The sequence below is a fragment of the Hemibagrus wyckioides genome, linkage group LG14 (assembly GCF_019097595.1).
Source record: "Hemibagrus wyckioides isolate EC202008001 linkage group LG14, SWU_Hwy_1.0, whole genome shotgun sequence".
NCBI classification, from domain to species: domain Eukaryota; kingdom Metazoa; phylum Chordata; class Actinopteri; order Siluriformes; family Bagridae; genus Hemibagrus; species Hemibagrus wyckioides.
Genome location: NC_080723.1, coordinates 20,023,883 through 20,041,476, shown reverse-complemented (window position 1 = coordinate 20,041,476; position 17,594 = coordinate 20,023,883). Strand labels below are relative to the sequence as shown.

General features: G+C 38.3%; 3 gene segments (V, D, J or C); 1 reads left to right on the top strand and 2 right to left on the bottom strand.

The window, feature by feature from the left end:
• Positions 1-8,274: 8,274 nt before the first annotated feature.
• Positions 8,275-9,199, bottom strand: LOC131364567 (probable non-functional immunoglobulin kappa variable 6D-41). The segment is given in 3 exon segments: positions 8,275-8,312; positions 8,726-9,040; positions 9,151-9,199. Coding segments are annotated over 3 exon segments (402 nt in total).
• Positions 9,200-11,524: 2,325 nt separating this feature from the next.
• LOC131364566 (probable non-functional immunoglobulin kappa variable 6D-41) lies at positions 11,525-12,057 on the bottom strand. The segment is given in 2 exon segments: positions 11,525-11,892; positions 12,003-12,057. Coding segments are annotated over 2 exon segments (417 nt in total).
• Positions 12,058-15,087: 3,030 nt separating this feature from the next.
• LOC131364564 (Ig kappa-b4 chain C region-like) lies at positions 15,088-17,168 on the top strand. The segment is given in 3 exon segments: positions 15,088-15,278; positions 15,923-15,975; positions 16,701-17,168. Coding segments are annotated over 3 exon segments (564 nt in total).
• The last annotated feature ends 426 nt before the right edge of the window (positions 17,169-17,594 follow it).

The following is a 17,594-nucleotide window of genomic DNA, read 5'->3' as shown; positions in this document are numbered from 1 at the left end:
AATATCAGGAAAAATGGAAACCTGACCATTAAGTTGGAATGTGTTTTCATGAGGTGTAATTGGATTTTGCTACAAGACCCATGCCTGCAAGAAAAGATGCACACAAAAAACTGTATGAAAACCAGACTTTGTGAGCAGGACATTTGGAGTGAATGTGTGGGGAATCATATGAAACAGAAATGAATTTGATAATCAGATACTTGATATTTGTAAAATTATGATATTGTGACAGTAACCACCATGACTGTAGAAAACTACAAAAAAAGTGGATGTAAGGGACTGTGTGCAGTGTGGTGTAGTGACTATTGAGAGATCTCTAATGTGAGTTGTGAGTTAGTGTGGTGTGGTTCCTCTCCTCCACAGAGTGCCATTGTGTCGTATCACATCCTCCAACTCAGCACCTGCAGTCTCTCCCAGCTGCAGCAGTTCAGTCTCTCTACAATCTGACTGAGGGAGGTTTTTGTACGACTCTATAACACTGTGTGAACACGTAGTTGCTACTGATGTAATGGAAACTCTGACAGTAGTAATCTCCTGCATCTTCAGTCTGGACTCCACTGATGGTCAGAGTGAAATCAGATCCAGATCCACTGCCACTGAAACGAGCTGGAATACCTGACTCTCGCTGATTTGCGAGCTTAATGAGGAGTTTAGGAGCTTCTCCAGGTTTCTGCTGATACCAGTGTAAGTAGTGACCATATGAGCTGTGATGATACACTGCCGGACTGGTTCTACAGTTGATGGTGACTGTTTCTCCTGGAAGAGCAGATTTCACTGCAGGAGTCTGAGTTACTGTGACTTGACCTCTGCATTCTGAAAAATACACAATAACGCAGCATGAAACTGAAATATTCTAATAGAAACAATAAGTGTATTAGTATGAACAGATCATTGTAGAGATAAAATATGAAGCAGTGTCTGACCTTGAGTCCAGAGGATCAGTGTCCAGATGAAGACGGGGATGAAAGTCATGGTAGCTGTGGGTGAAGTTGCTGTAGCAGCAGCTCTCAGTCATGAAGTGTTAAAGTCACAGCGCTATAAACACTCCCAGAGCACTGAAGCATGTGCTGCCAATGCAAAGTGTCCTCTAAGTATGGAAACACCTTTACCACATTCCAACAATCTTACTGTCATTCTCACACTGCTAGATAGATAGATAGATAGATAGATAGATAGATAGATAGATAGATAGATAGATAGATAGATAGATAGATAGATAGATAGATAGATCCAACTTTATTGTCATTGCAAAGTACAGGTACATAGCAACGAAATGCTGTTTAGCATCTACCAGAAGTGCAAATAGTAGAAATTGTGCAGATAAATATGTAAATATGTACATCTATAAATAAATCTGTCAGAGTGTGCATAGAGAGGTATGTGCAAGTAGTATTTACAGCAGATAAAGTGACAGGTGTAATTATAATTGTGCACAAATGTGTGCATTATGTACAATCAGTGTTGGGTAGGTTACTTTGGAAATGTAATAGGTTACAGATTACAAGTTACTCTGTTTAAAATGTAATAAGCAGTGTAACTTTTCAATTACTTTATAAAAGTAAAGTAACTGATTACATTTGATTACTTTTTATTACTTTTAAGTTTCTAACGGATATTGTCAACGAAATCATTTCCAAACATTTATACCAGGCAGGGTTAATCTTACAGTAGTACTCAACTCTGTTTACTGTTAGAATTTTAAATCTTTCATCACTTGAATTAAGATTATGTTCATTTAATTTCAAGCACAGCCACCAAAAAAACAGACTTCATAACAAAAATTCTTTAATATTGTTTTAGGAATCAAACCTTTGCATAGCTACGACAGGACCCACTGGCAAGTAACAATGCCTTGAAAAAAAAAACATAATCTGAAAAGAGTCATCATAATGTATGCTACAGTGCTAAAATAACTAAGTTATATTAGATCTGACATTACCAACACATTTTCAAGGAGTTAAAATGTGAGCTATATATTTTCTTTATTTTTAAAGAAGTGCCTGGTAAAGGTAGCTAGCAGCAGGGACGATTTTAGGATTTTCATTTAAGGGGGGCTCAGCCCCCAATGGTAAACTTATTGCAGCATTCCACTGTATTGCACAGATGTGTATAACATTTGAGTACTGAACAAGCCAAATACAAGTCTTCCTGATCACACACACACACACACACACTTGTCCTCTGATCCTCGCTCTGATCGAGAACGCGCTGAAAGACGGGAAGAGCCGAAGTCTCCCGGCGTTTTCATATGAAATTTAAAGGGGACTGAGGCGATCAATTATTCGTGTACAGTTCACAGGGAATCACAGAATTTTAGGGGGGCTGAGTAGAAAATGTTAGGGGGGCTTTAAAATGGCCTAGAGTCACCCATGGCTAGCAGATTAGGTAATTTGTTCTGAACGTTTTGAATACAGGTCTTGAGTACACTATGGGCTCGATGAACGCGCAGGCGCATTTTAGTGGATTTTTTCCACATAGCAGCTACAGTAAATCTACTGACCACTCTGTCACTTTTTATTATACAGAAACGAGTGATATATCATTCAAAACTAAAGGGTCTGTTTTTATTTCTGTACACTCACAATAATGACAAAAATTTTACATTTTAAATATATTATTAAATAAAGAAAGGCTAGGTTCCATACCTGCAGATGCTTCCTCAGGTTCAACATTGAAGCCTCTGATGTCGAAAGCATTTTAACAGCCGGCAAACAAATTTCCCACTGAACTGTTATATTTGCCCCTTATCGGATTTCAGGATGAAATTATTTTTAAATTTCCAGGACTGAAATGTATTTTTATCACTCGCCATGGTGATAACTCTCAGACAGTGTATTAGCCTAAAGCTTTCAGCGGCAATGTGGATTAATGTAATTGGCAGACGCGCCACAAATTCAAACCAGAGAACCAATCAAAATCATCAGAATAGCACCGCTTTAACAAACTCTATCAACAAATTAATATCATTCAACAAATGCTAGTTTTTTAAAGAAAATATTCAGATGTAACTCTATTTGTAATCTTTAACATTTTCATAAGTAACTGTAATTTAATTACATATTTTTCTAAGTAACTGTAACGAGTTACTGTTACATTTATATTGTAATTAAGTTACGTAACGCCGTTACATGTAACTAGTTACTCCCCAACACTGTGTACAATGTATGTACAGAGATAATGTACAGTGTTTATACAGATATATAAGTATAGTATGTATAAATATAATATATATAAATGTACATAAATAGATAGATAAACTAGGTGTAATCTATGAAGTGGACAATATGTACATTAATTATATTACACAGTGAAAAAATACTATATTATAACAGAATGTACAACAGTGAAAAATATTATATTAACAGAATGTACAGGGTGGAGCAGAACTGTAAAGTGGTAAGTGTAGGAAGACATGAGTGTCCTAGCGGTGTAGTGTAGAGTTCAGTAGATTTATGGTTGACTGAAAAAAACTGGCCCTAAACCTGCTGGTTCTGGTGCAGATGGACCTGTTTCTCCTCCTGGATGGAAGGAGGTTGAACAGTTTGTGACTCGGGTGGGAGGAGCCCTAGATGATTTTGTGTGCTCTGCGCAGACATCAGTGAAGAGACTCAATGGCAGGTAGTTGGGTACTGATGATGCGTTGGGTGGTTTTCACAAGCCTTTGCAGTGATTTCTTTTCACACACCGTGGTGCTGCCATACCACACTGTGATGGAGCTTGTCAAGAGGCTCTCAATGATGCAGCGCTAAAAGTTGGTCAGGATCTTGGGGGATAGGTGAACTTTCTTTAGTCTTCTTTGGAAGTAAAGACGCTGTTGCGCTTTCTGAAACAGAGTTGAGGTGTTCAGATGCCAGGACAGATCCTCAGAGATGTGGACACCCAGGAACTTAAGGCTGGAGATACGCTCTACTTCAGACCCGTTGATGTAAATAGGGGAGTGTCTGCTGCTGTTAGATTTCCGGAAGTCCACAATGAGCTCTTTGGTCTTTGAGGTGTTGAGGGTGAGGTTGTTCATGGAACACCATGCTGACAGTCTTTAGATCTCCTGCCTGTAGGCCGATTCATCGTTGTTGCTGATTCGGCCAACAACTGTGGTATCATCTGCATACTTGATGAAGACGTTGGAGTTATGTTGCGGAACACAGTCAAGGGTGAACAGGGATTAGAGCAGTAGGCTCAGCACACAGCCTTGTGGGATGCCGGTGTTCGGGATTAGGGTTGAGGATAAGTGATTACCCAACCTTACAGACTGAAGTCGATTTGTTAAAAAAGTCCATAATCCAGCTGCAAATGGATGTGCAGATACACAGGTCACTGAGCTTAGTGATCAGTTTACTAGGGATGACTGTATTAAATGTGGAGCTGAAGTCACTGAACAACATCCGAATGTATGTATTGTTATTGTCCAGGTGGGTGAGAGCTAGATGAAGAGCAGTGGAAATAGCATCCTCTGTAGACCTATTTGGGCAATAGGCAAACTGGTCTGGGTCCAGTGTAGGTGGGAGAAATGCTATGAGGTGACTTAGAACCAGCTTCTCAAAGCACTTCATAACAATGGGGGTGAGTGCAACAGGGCGGAAATCTTCACAGAAGAATGGTTGGGCACTGGTATGATGGTTGTAGTCTTCAGACATATTGGACCAGTGGCCTGGGCCAGTGACAGGTTGAAAATGTCAGTGAAGACTTGCACCAGTTGGTCAGCACAACTCCTGAGCACACGTCTGGGTGTGCCATCAGGGCCAGCTGACTTACGTGGATCTACTCTGCTCAGTGCTGAGTGTACCTCTGTTGTGGAGAGTGATATTGGAAGATCAGCCATGGAGGAGTCATCATTCCTGGTGTGTATGACGCCCTGGTCAAAGTGAGCAAAGAAGTGGTTGAGCTCGACTGGAAGGACGGCATTACTGGTTGGTAGAGACTGTATTGTTGGTTTGTGGTCAGTGATGGTTTGGATGCCTTTCCACATGCGTCTGGGGTTGGTGTTGCAGTGGAAGTGCTCCTCGATACCCAGTTTATGTGCATGCCAGGCTTTCCTAATGCCCCTTCACAGGTTGGCTCTGCCTCTGCTGCAGTCCTCTGCATTGCTGGATTTAAAAGCAGCATCTCTTGCTTTCAGAAAGAGGTGGATCTCAGAGTTCATTCATGGCTTCTGGTTAGGAAAATGTTTGACATGTTTGACTACAGAGTTGTGTGAATTTTACTTCTGGAGTCAGATGGTGATTTTCTGGAAAATACTGCTAAATAGGTCTAGGAAGCATGAATAAATGAATTGGAGAGAGTGTTTCATTTCATTTCTTAGAAAGGAGTTAGGACTACCTAATGAATAAATCATTAATCATACAGTGGTTTTTTGTAAATATAACCACAATTAGTTCACTTTGTTTTTTTTTTTTTTTGTGTGTGTGTGTGTGTGTGTGTGTGCATGTGTGTGTGTGGGTGTGTGTGTGTGTGTGTATTCACTGTAGTGTGACAGAGGTTTTTGTACGACGACTTCATAGGAATGTATCACTGTGGGTGACTTTTGGTGGAGGAACCAAACTGTCTGTGGGCCGTAAGTAACCTGTTTACTAATTACTGAAATGGAGTGTGTTCGGATTCTTCATAAAAACTGTAAAGATTATAATACTTAGGTTTTTTTGTCTTTAAATTCTCTTTAATGAAATGTTATGTCAGGATAAAGTCATTCTGTTTCTTAAATTTCTCTCAAATGAAATGTGGCATTTGGATGAAATCGTTTTGTTTCTGAAATTTCTGCACAATTTCTTACTTATGTTAGAGGTTTCACAAAAGGTATCTGACTATTGTCCTAATAATTCACTTTAATTTACATTAAATTTATGATCGAAACATATATTATTGTTTGTGCGAATTACTGTAACATTTTCTCTTGAATTATTTTAAATACCTTTAATATCTCAGAAACTCTATGACTGTATGAACAGATGACCAGAAGCCGAGAATGAATTTATTTAAATGATGAATATGTTGTAATTTATTAAATGATGTTTATTCATACTTTAAATTTATTTTTGAATTTCTGGTTATTCATTATACAATACAATTAAATTTGAACTTTTAATGTTCACAATAATATAAATCATTATAGCTGTAAGATGTAAAAGTATTAGAATTGAATGTGAAACGTTTGTGATGCTCCACTGATCTCAGTTCTGCTCTGTAAGATATAAAGGGAAGTGAAACACACACAGTGAGCTGAAACAAAGCCTGAGTGACTGACAGCTGTCCATTCCTGTCTCACCTCTGTGTGTGTGTGTAGGTGTCACCCAGCCCAGTGTGACGGTGCTGCCCCCCTCCAGTGTGGAGCTGCAGCAGGAGAAGGTCACACTCATGTGTGTGGCCTACAAGGGCTTCCCCTCGGACTGGAAGTTGAGCTGGAAGGTTGATGGCAGCAGCTGGAGCTCGGGGGAAAGCAGCAGCACCTCCGTTCTGAACGCTGACGGCTTCTACAGCTGGAGCAGCACACTGAGCCTCCACCGGGAGCAGTGGAGGAACAAGGTGGTGACCTGTGAGGCCTCCAAAGACAACCAACCTACTGTGGTGAGCACAGTGAACACAGAGCAGTGCTCAGAGCTGTGAGATCACACACACTTTACTCAGCTCACCTTCTACTGCTTCACTGTGTGGTACATGTGGCCTTTACTGCTCAAATCATCCTCTCTCATCATTTCATTTGTGTTATTAACATGTGAGCTCACACACTCCTCAGTTTAACTCAGCTCTTCTTCTTAATTATCACCTAAATATGTGTTAAGTGTGTGGATCACTGCAATGTCCTGCTTTGAATTATTAATAAAAGCTTTTGAATCAGTAAACATGCTTGCTTTACATTGTTGATTAAACACATCATACACAAATCACCAGTGCATCTGTCTCAGTATCTGCTGTAGAACCTGATCATTCATGAGAAAAACAAATAATAATAATAATAATAATAATTATTATTATTATTATTATTATTATTATTATTATTGTTTTTATTATTATTATTATTATTATTATTATTATTATAAATAATAATAATAAATAATAAATAATATCATTATTATTCTCCCATGCCATTTCATTCCATACTTTCACAGGGGGCTTTGGGTTTATAATTTTATATGTGCTCTATTTTGACGTAACAAATAATTGAGAGAAATCATCACTGAAAATATGATTCAGATTGAAGATGTAAATCATTTTCTTTTAAATTAAATTATACAAATGCTTATGATACTTTCCAAGCCCCATCTAATAGTCAAATACTGACATGATGGTTTTGGAAATTAAACCTTTTTAACCATGATTATATCTCTGTAGATTATCATATTTTACTAAAATATAATTTTTCTAACAATATTAAGAGTATATTTTATTTGGTTAGTGGAATTCCCACAACATCAGAATGGTTAGTTGGGTCCTCTGTTGCTGTGAATAAATCTCAATGATTCAGTTGGTCACAGTGTCAGTGAGCAACACCACCCCAAACTCCACACCATGAGGCTGTAGTCATGAGGTGATCAGACTGCAGAGAACAGCAGCACTACAGAGAGCTGAAGGACCAGAGCAGAGTAAAGTCCTTCACCACTGACACAAGCCAACAGACTGAAGGACACTGTGCCTGACCCACACCTAAAAGACATGAACCAGGCCCTGAAACATCAACACCAGGAAAGTCCATCAATCAGGAATGGGACTGTTGGAGCTCCACTGCAACCAGCATGTAGTGAACTGATTGATGTGAACTGATGGAGTAAACATGATAGAAAAGTAATGTAAATAGATGAGAGGTGGCGTCTCAAACCTCATCCTCTGAACTCGTCAGACATCTTTAAGAGTAAAACACGTCTCTTGCTGAAATAGACATTTTGGTATATTTCTAGAAAATTGCTTTAAAATGATTATTTTTAACTTTAAGTAATCATGAACACCACCACCAACATTAATAAGAAAAATAACACAGAATTCTATGAAGACATGCAGCTGAGACTGATGTCCTTCTAGCCCAGACTAGACATAAGCTGAGGACTATATACACAAATTAACATCATTTTTTTGTTCATTAATTTAACTTATCCAGGATTCTTACAGTTACCCTAACCCTAACCATAGATTATGATAAGAATTAATTTTACCTTTCATATTTTCTGATACTCTGGAGTTAAACACCACAGTGAGTCAGTGTGTCCAAACATCAGTAAAAAATTAACACTTATTAGTAAGACAATATCAGGAAAAATGGAAACCTGACCATTAAGTTGGAATGTGTTTTCATGAGGTGTAATTGGATTTTGCTACAAGACCCATGCCTGCAAGAAAAGATGCACACAAAAAACTGTATGAAAACCAGTCTTTGTGAGCAGGACATTTGGAGTGAATGTGTGGAGAATCATATGAAACAGAAATGAATTTGATAATCAGATACTTGATATTTGTAAAATTATGATATTGTGACAGTAAGCACCATGACTGTAGAAAACTACAAAAAAAGTGGATGTAAGGGACTGTGTGCAGTGTGGTGTGATGATTATTGAGTGATTTCTAATGTGAGTTGTGAGTTAGTGTGGTGTGGTTCCTCTCCTCCACAGAGTGTCATTGTGTCGTATCACATCCTCCAACTCAGCACCTGCAGTCACTCCCAGCTGCAGCAGTTCAGTCTCTCTACAATCTGACTGAGGGAGGTTTTTGTACGACTCTATAACACTGTGATACGACCAGATACTACTGATGTAATGTGCACTCTGACAGTAGTAATCTCCTGCATCTTCAGTCTGGACTCCACTGATGGTCAGAGTGAAATCAGATCCAGATCCACTGCCACTGAAACGAGCTGGAATACCTGACTCTCGCTGATTTGCGAGCTTAACCAGGAGTTTAGGAGCTTCTCCAGGTTTCTGCTGATACCAGTGTAAGAAGTGACCATATGAGCTGTGATGATGCACTGCCTGACTGGTTCTACAGTTGATGGTGACTGTTTCTCCTGGAAGAGCAGATTTCACTGCAGGAGTCTGAGTTACTGTGACTTGACCTCTGCATTCTGAAAAATACACAATAACGCAGCATGAAACTGAAATATTCTAATAGAAACAATAAGTGTATTAGTATGAACAGATCATTGTAGAGATAAAATATGAAGCAGTGTCTGACCTTGAGTCCAGAGGATCAGTGTCCAGATGAAGACGGGGATGAAAGTCATGGTAGCTGTGGGTGAAGTTGCTGTAGCAGCAGCTCTCAGTCATGAAGTGTTAAAGTCACAGCGCTATAAACACTCCCAGAGCACTGAAGCATGTGCTGCCAATGCAAAGTGTCCTCTAAGTATGGAAACACCTTTACCACATTCCCCCAATCTTACTGTCATTCTCACACTACTACAGAGTTATTGTGTGAATTTTACTTCTGGAGTCAGATGGAGATTTTCTGGAAAATACTTTTAGGTATAAGTTGCATAAATAAGTGAATTAGAAAAGTTTATGATATATTTGTTTCAAGTGTATAAATGCAGTAGAGAAAAGACAGAAGTTCAGATTTTCTCTTTGATTCCATCAGGATTCAGACTGACTACAGAGGAGATGTAGAAGAGATCAACATTAAAAAGTTATTCTTTACTATATTTATGTGTCATGTTTATTGTGTTTCTGACTGTAGAGATGAATCTCATCACTAATCCATCATTCAGTGTTATTTCTCCTCCAGTCTTCTGCAGTGTGTACAGTACACTGTGCTCCAGAGTCAGACCTTTTTACTGAAACATCACTGAGTTTAAACAGATGACTGATGAAGAAAACTTACTTATGAAGAAATCTTCAATCTTACAGTTGTGTTCTGTTAATATAAAAACAATTATTGAAGTGTGTGTGTGTGTGTGTGTGTATGTGTGTGTATGTGTGTGTGTTTGTTTTCACTGTAGTGTGACAGAGGTTTTTGTACACCGACTTCATAGGAATGAATCACTGTGTGCGACTTTTGGTGGAAGAATCAAACTGTCATTGGGTTGTAAGTAACCTGTTTACTAATTACTGAAATGGAGTGTGTTCTGAATCATGGTAAATAATATATTCTCTTTAATGAAATGTGATGTCAGGATAATGTCATATTGTTTCTCAAATTTCTCTTATTTTAGAGGTTTCACAAAATGTATCTGACTATAGTACTAATAGTTAATTTTAATTTTCATTAAATGTACAACCAAAACATATATTATTCATTGTGCAAATTACTGTAACAGTGTTTCACTGAGTTATTCTAAATACCTTTAATATCTCAGAGACTCTGACTGTATGAACAGATGACCAGAAGCCTAGAATGAATTTATAAATGATAAAAATGTTTTAATTTAAATGTAATTTAATTACATTATTAAATATTATTAATATTTCTTATCATTGAATGCACAGTATCACAATTAAATTTCAACTTGATGTACAAATGTTCACAATAATATAAATCATTATAGCTGTAAGATGTAAAAGTATTAGAATTGAATGTGAAACGTTTGTGATGCTCCACTGATCTCAGTTCTGCTCTGTAAGATATAAAGGGAAGTGAAACACACACAGTGAGCTGAAACAAAGCCTGAGTGACTGACAGCTGTCCATTCCTGTCTCACCTCTGTGTGTGTGTGTAGGTGTCACCCAGCCCAGTGTGACGGTGCTGCCCCCCTCCAGTGTGGAGCTGCAGCAGGAGAAGGTCACACTCGTGTGTGTGGCCTACACTGTAAAAAAATTGTACTTTTACAGAATTTTTACTGTTAATTTTTACAGATTTTTCCTGTATTTTTGAAATATACAGAATATTACTAATTTGACCAAAATATACTGTGAATTTACATGTCTAAGGTAAAATACCATGGAAAGTTTGTAACTGTGAATAAACATAAAATTTCCCTTTTTCTTATAAGAAATTTTTGTTTCTTTCACACTAAAGGACTGTTAAAATACACTCTTTTTTTTCTTTTTTTTTTTTTTTACAACAAAATGTTGAATAAATGTGGTTTTATTAGTGTATAATGTCTAATCTAACATTCCTAGATGCTTAGGAATCTCAAAATCTATGCACTGCTTTCTATCTACATTAATCAAAATCATTTAAATATGGATGAAATACAGTTTACATAGGACATGGATGCATCAAAATAAATGCAATCTATAAATTGGACCATTATTTAATATAGTTTCTGTCAGATGACATCGTTCCTATCACAGCAAACCCACCTATCAGAGCCACCTGATAGAGGTCAAAACCCGTGGATTATCAGGAGCTGTGCTGCTGTCCTAAACTCAGATTTAAACAATAGCGGCAGTGCTCGGGGGGGGGGGGGGGGGGGGGGGGGTATATAGTTTACATATTTTACACAGCATATATATTTTCACAGCAGTGTGCTGTGATGATTATTGAGAGATCTCTAATGTGAGTTGTGAGTTAGTGTGGTGTGGTTCCTCTCCTCCACAGAGTGTCATTGTGTCGTATCACATCCTCCAACTCAGCACCTGCAGTCTCTCCCAGCTGCAGCAGTTCAGTCTCTCTACAATCTGACTGAGGGAGGTATTTGTACGACTCTATAACACTGTGTGAACACATTACCACTGTGTGCACTCTGACAGTAGTAATCTCCTGCATCTTCAGTCTGGACTCCACTGATGGTCAGAGTGAAATCAGATCCAGATCCACTGCCACTGAAACGAGCTGGAATACCTGACTGTCGCTGATTTGCAAACTTAATCAGGAGTTTAGGAGCTTCTCCAGGTTTCTGCTGATACCAGTGTAAGTAGTGACCATATGAGCTGTGATGATACACTGCCGGACTGGTTCTACAGTTGATGGTGACTGTTTCTCCTGGAAGAGCAGATTTCACTGCAGGAGTCTGAGTTACTGTGGCTTGACCTCTGCATTCTGAAAAATACACAATAACGCAGCATGAAACTGAAATATTCTAATAGAAACAATAAGTGTATTAGTATGAACAGATCATTGTAGAGATAAAATATGAAGCAGTGTCTGACCTTGAGTCCAGAGGATCAGTGTCCAGATGAAGACGGGGATCAAAGTCATGGTAGCTGTGGGTGAAGTTGCTGTAGCAGCAGCTCTCAGTCATGAAGTGTTAAAGTCACAGCGCTATAAACACTCCCAGAGCACTGAAGCATGGGGTTTGAATGCAAAAAAAAGCATTTTCACTACAGACACGTTACAAACAGAACTGAAACCAGTAGGACGAAAATAAAATTCTCAGAAATTGTATTTAAGGTGCTTTCCTTGTTAAATAAAGCATTATAACAGAGATACAGTACTATATGCTTTCTACTTCCTCAAAGCAACTTCATAGTAAATGTTTACTGGTTGCACAAAATCTGTCAACATATTTACTTCTCATTGTGGAAGGTGTTCACTGTTGGTTTTTATTTAAATTAGAAAACTATTTAACAAGATCTGACCATTTCCTTGCTGTTGGCAACAATACATCGTGGGAGTGTAAGGACACATCTTCCACGATTCGATCCAATATGATTCAACACAAGATTTCAATGACAGAATTTTCATAAAAACTGACTGAAGAGATTCCTTTTTAATATCTGAATAAAAAAACAATGCCTAACAATGTGCCTTTTTGTCTACTATTTGTTAAGTTTAATATTGTAAAGAAAATGTATCTTAAACGTAAAAATGTATACATTCCATCTTAAAACTGAGAGAACAAACAAGACCCAGAGAGAAACCATTCAGAATACATGATCCATAATGAGCTCCAAATCCGCATCTGGGGAGTCAGTTTAATCAGAAGTAGAGCTCCAAAGATGGCTAAAATGCCGCCTTTTCAGAACTGCCTCCCTCTTGAATACTTATGTTCCCCTACAGTGTGAGGCTGATTTGTCTGAAAGCTACTGAGAAGTTTAACTGTTATAACCTGTTTATAAAAGCTGTATAACTTGTATCTGAAGCCATCGATCACTTCACAAGTTCAGATGATTTCCTGTAATAGTGCAGACTCTGATCATGTGACTAGTGCACGCTATAGATTTGAGCTTTTGCACAGATTGTGATCTCTGGTGTTCAAACAGAGCAACTGCATGAGATGCATTATTAACAGAATGCTGATTTCCATGAAATGAAATCACACAATTCACATTATAGCATTTTTGCATTGCGATGCATTAATACACCCCTACTAGTCAGTTCTCCAAAGGGCTTTTTATGAGAAAAAATAATTAACAGCAAATTATCAGTAACATTTCATGATTACTGACTTGTGTTAGTGAGGTAAAAGTTTCAAACTCTGTTAGAACAGAAGAAAGAAAGACTAAAAAACCCCACAAAAACAATGTTGGATTTTAATGTAGGCTACAAACAAGTTTTATTCTGGCATCCAGAGGATCAATCAATAAATCAGTCAATCAATCAATCAATCAACCTTTATTACAGACTCAAGGTCCAATATTTAAAAACACACACAGAAGAAAAAACAAAAAACACAGAAATAATCAACAAAAAAAAAACATGTAAATCACTGCGTTAAAAAAATACAGTGGTGCCAGTGATCCCACAACTTGGACTGATACCGTGTGGTACTAAACTTTATATTCGGCCCATAATAATCTCATTCTCAGAAGCATTAACCCGGCAGATAAATTTATACATTAGATGACGTAACACGGCTTTACATGTGTTTACTCCCACACTCACAAACATTTCACTTGCACTATGCCATCTACGTTTCCTTAATAAAATTCTCAGTGCATCATTATAAGCTACTTGTAGCCTTTGTAAGCTACACATTCGATAATTTGTCCACAAATGTGCATTATAGAGAGGTGTACAATATGCTTTAAACAGTGACGTCTTCACTTTGTCTGAACATGAGTTAAACTTCTGTAAAAGAATATTAGCCTGCATATACAGCATGCAACGTTGCCGTTCAATGTCCTCATCATCTGTCATATGCTCAATTAAAAAATGACCAAGATATTTCACCTTTGCACACATTATTACTGAAATAATACATAAGACATTTTGGTGTCTGTTTTGGCCTGTCTACTTCTAGAAAATGCTTGAAGTGGATTATGTTTACTCTTAAAGAACCAAGAACAAACACTAAAAAAATTAATTTGAAAAATAACACAGAATTCGATGAAGAAATGCAGCTGAAACTAATGTGCTTCTAGCCCAGACCAGACATAATCTAAGATCTTTATATACAAATTAACATAATTTATTTTTTCATGATTTAAACTTATCTAGGGTTGTTACAGTTACCCTAACCCTAACCCTAGATTATGATACACATCCTCAGAGATGTGGACACCCAGGAACTTAAGGCTGGAGACACGCTCTACTTCAGACCCGTTGATGTAAATAGGGGAGTGTCTGCTGCTGTTAGATTTCCGGAAGTCCACAATGAGCTCTTTGGTCTTTGAGGTGTTGAGGGTGAGGTTGTTCATGGAACACCATGCTGACAGTCTTTAGATCTCCTGCCTGTAGGTCGATTCATCGTTGTTGCTGATTCGGCCAACAACTGTGGTATCATCTGCATACTTGATGAAGACGTTGGAGTTATGTTGCAGAACACAGTCAAGGGTGAACAGGGATTAGAGCAGTAGGCTCAGCACACAGCCTTGTGGGATGCCGGTGTTCGGGATTAGGGTTGAGGATAAGTGATTACCCAACCTTACAGACTGAAGTCGATTTGTTAAAAAAGTCCATAATCCAGCTGCACATGGATGTGCAGATACACAGGTCACTGAGCTTAGTGATCAGTTTACTAGGGATGACTGTATTAAATGTGGAGCTGAAGTCACTGAACAACATCCGAATGTATGTATTGTTATTGTCCAGGTGGGTGAGAGCTAGATGAAGAGCAGTGGAAATAGCATCCTCTGTAGACCTATTTGGGCGATAGGCAAACTGGTGTGGGTCCAGTGTAGGTGGGAGAAATGCTATGAGGTGACGTAGAACCAGCTTCTCAAAGCACTTCATAACAATGGGCGTGAGTGCAACAGGGCGGAAATCTTCACAGAAGAATGGTTGGGCACTGGTATGATGGTTGTAGTCTTCAGACATATTGGACCAGTGGCCTGGGCCAGTGACAGGTTGAAAATGTCAGTGAAGACTTGCACCAGTTGGTCAGCACAACTCCTGAGCACACGTCTGGGTGTGCCATCAGGGCCAGCTGACTTACGTGGATCTACTCTGCTCAGTGCTGAGTGTACCTCTGTTGTGGAGAGTGATATTGGAAGATCAGCCATGGAGGAGTCATCATTCCTGGTGTGTATGACGCCCTGGTCAAAGTGAGCAAAGAAGTGGTTGAACTCGACTGGAAGGAAGGCATTACTGGTTGGTAGAGACTGTATTGTTGGTTTGTGGTCAGTGATGGTTTGGATGCCTTTCCACATGCGTCTGGGGTTGGTGTTGCAGTGGAAGTGCTCCTCGATACCCAGTTTATGTGCATGCCTGGTTTTCCTAATGCCCCTTCACAGGTTGGCTCTGCCTCTGCTGTAGTTCCTCTGCATTGTTGGATTTAAAAGCAGCATCTCTTGCTTTCAGAAAGAGGTGGATCTCAGAGTTCATTCATGGCTTCTGGTTAGGAAAATGTTTCACATGTTTGACTACAGAGTTGTGTGAATTTTACTTCTGGAGTCAGATGGTGATTTTCTGGAAAATACTGCTAAATTGGTCTAGGAAACATGAATAAATGAATTGGAGAGAGAAGTTCAAACTTGAAACATGTGTTTCATTTCTTAGAAAGGAGTTAGGACTAACTAATGAAGAAATCATTAATCATACAGTGTTTTTTTGTAAATATAACCACAATTAGTTCACTTTGTTTTTTTTGTGTGTGTGTGTGTGTGTGTGTGTGTGTGTGTGTGTGTGTGTGTGTGCGTGTGTGTATTCACTGTAGTGTGACAGAGGTTTTTGTACGATGGCTTCATAGGAATGTATCACTGTGGTACACTTTTGGTGGAGGAACCAAACTGTCTGTGGGCCGTAAGTAACCTGTTTACTAATTACTGAAATGGAGTGTGTTCAGATTCTTCATAAAAACTGTAAAGATTATAATACTTAGGTTTTTTGTCTTTAAATTCTCTTTAATGAAATGTTATGTCAGGATAAAGTCATTCTGTTTCTTAAATTTCTCTCAAATGAAATGTGGCATTTGGATGAAATCGTTTTGTTTCTCAAATTTCTGCACAATTTCTTACTTATGTTAGAGGTTTCACAAAAGGTATCTGACTATTGTCCTAATAATTCACTTTAATTTACATTAAATTTATGACCGAAACATATATTATTGTTTGTGCGAATTACTGTAACATTTTCTCTTGAATTATTTTAAATACCTTTAATATCTCAGAAACTCTATGACTGTATGAACAGATGACCAGAAGCCGAGAATGAATTTATTTAAATGATAAATATGTTGTAATTTATTAAATGATGTTTATTCATATTATAAAGTTATTTCTGAATTTCTGATTATTCATTATACAATACAATTAAATTTGAACTTTTAATGTTCACAATAATATAAATCATTATAGCTGTAAGATGTAAAAGTATTAGAATTGAATGTGAAACGTTTGTGATGCTCCACTGATCTCAGTTCTGCTCTGTAAGATATAAAGGGAAGTGAAACACACACAGTGAGCTGAAACAAAGCCTGAGTGACTGACAGCTGTCCATTCCTGTCTCACCTCTGTGTGTGTGTGTAGGTGTCACCCAGCCCAGTGTGACGGTGCTGCCCCCCTCCAGTGTGGAGCTGCAGCAGGAGAAGGTCACACTCATGTGTGTGGCCTACAAGGGCTTCCCCTCGGACTGGAAGTTGAGCTGGAAGGTTGATGGCAGCAGCTGGAGCTCGGGGGAAAGCAGCAGCACCTCCGTTCTGAACGCTGACGGCTTCTACAGCTGGAGCAGCACACTGAGCCTCCACCGGGAGCAGTGGAGGAACAAGGTGGTGACCTGTGAGGCCTCCAAAGACAACCAACCTACTGTGGTGAGCACAGTGAACACAGAGCAGTGCTCAGAGCTGTGAGATCACACACACTTTACTCAGCTCACCTTCTACTGCTTCACTGTGTGGTACATGTGGCCTTTACTGCTCAAATCATCCTCTCTCATCATTTCATTTGTGTTATTAACATGTGAGCTCACACACTCCTCAGTTTAACTCAGCTCTTCTTCTTAATTATCACCTAAATATGTGTTAAGTGTGTGGATCACTGCAATGTCCTGCTTTGAATTATTAATAAAAGCTTTTGAATCAGTAAACACGCTTGCTTTACATTGTTGATTAAACACATCATACACAAATCACCAATGCATCTGTCTCAGTATCTGCTGTAGAACCTGATTATTCATGAGAAAAACAAATAATAATAATAATAATAATAATAATAATAATAGTTCTCCAATGCCATTTTTTTCTATACTTTCACACAGAGCTTTGGGTTTATAATTTTTATATGTGCTCTATTTTGACGTAACAAATAATTGAGAGAAATCATCACTGAAAATGTGATTCAGATTGAAGATGTAAATCATTTTCTTTTAAATTAAATTATACAAATGCTTATGATACTTTCCAAGCCCCATCTAATAGTCAAATA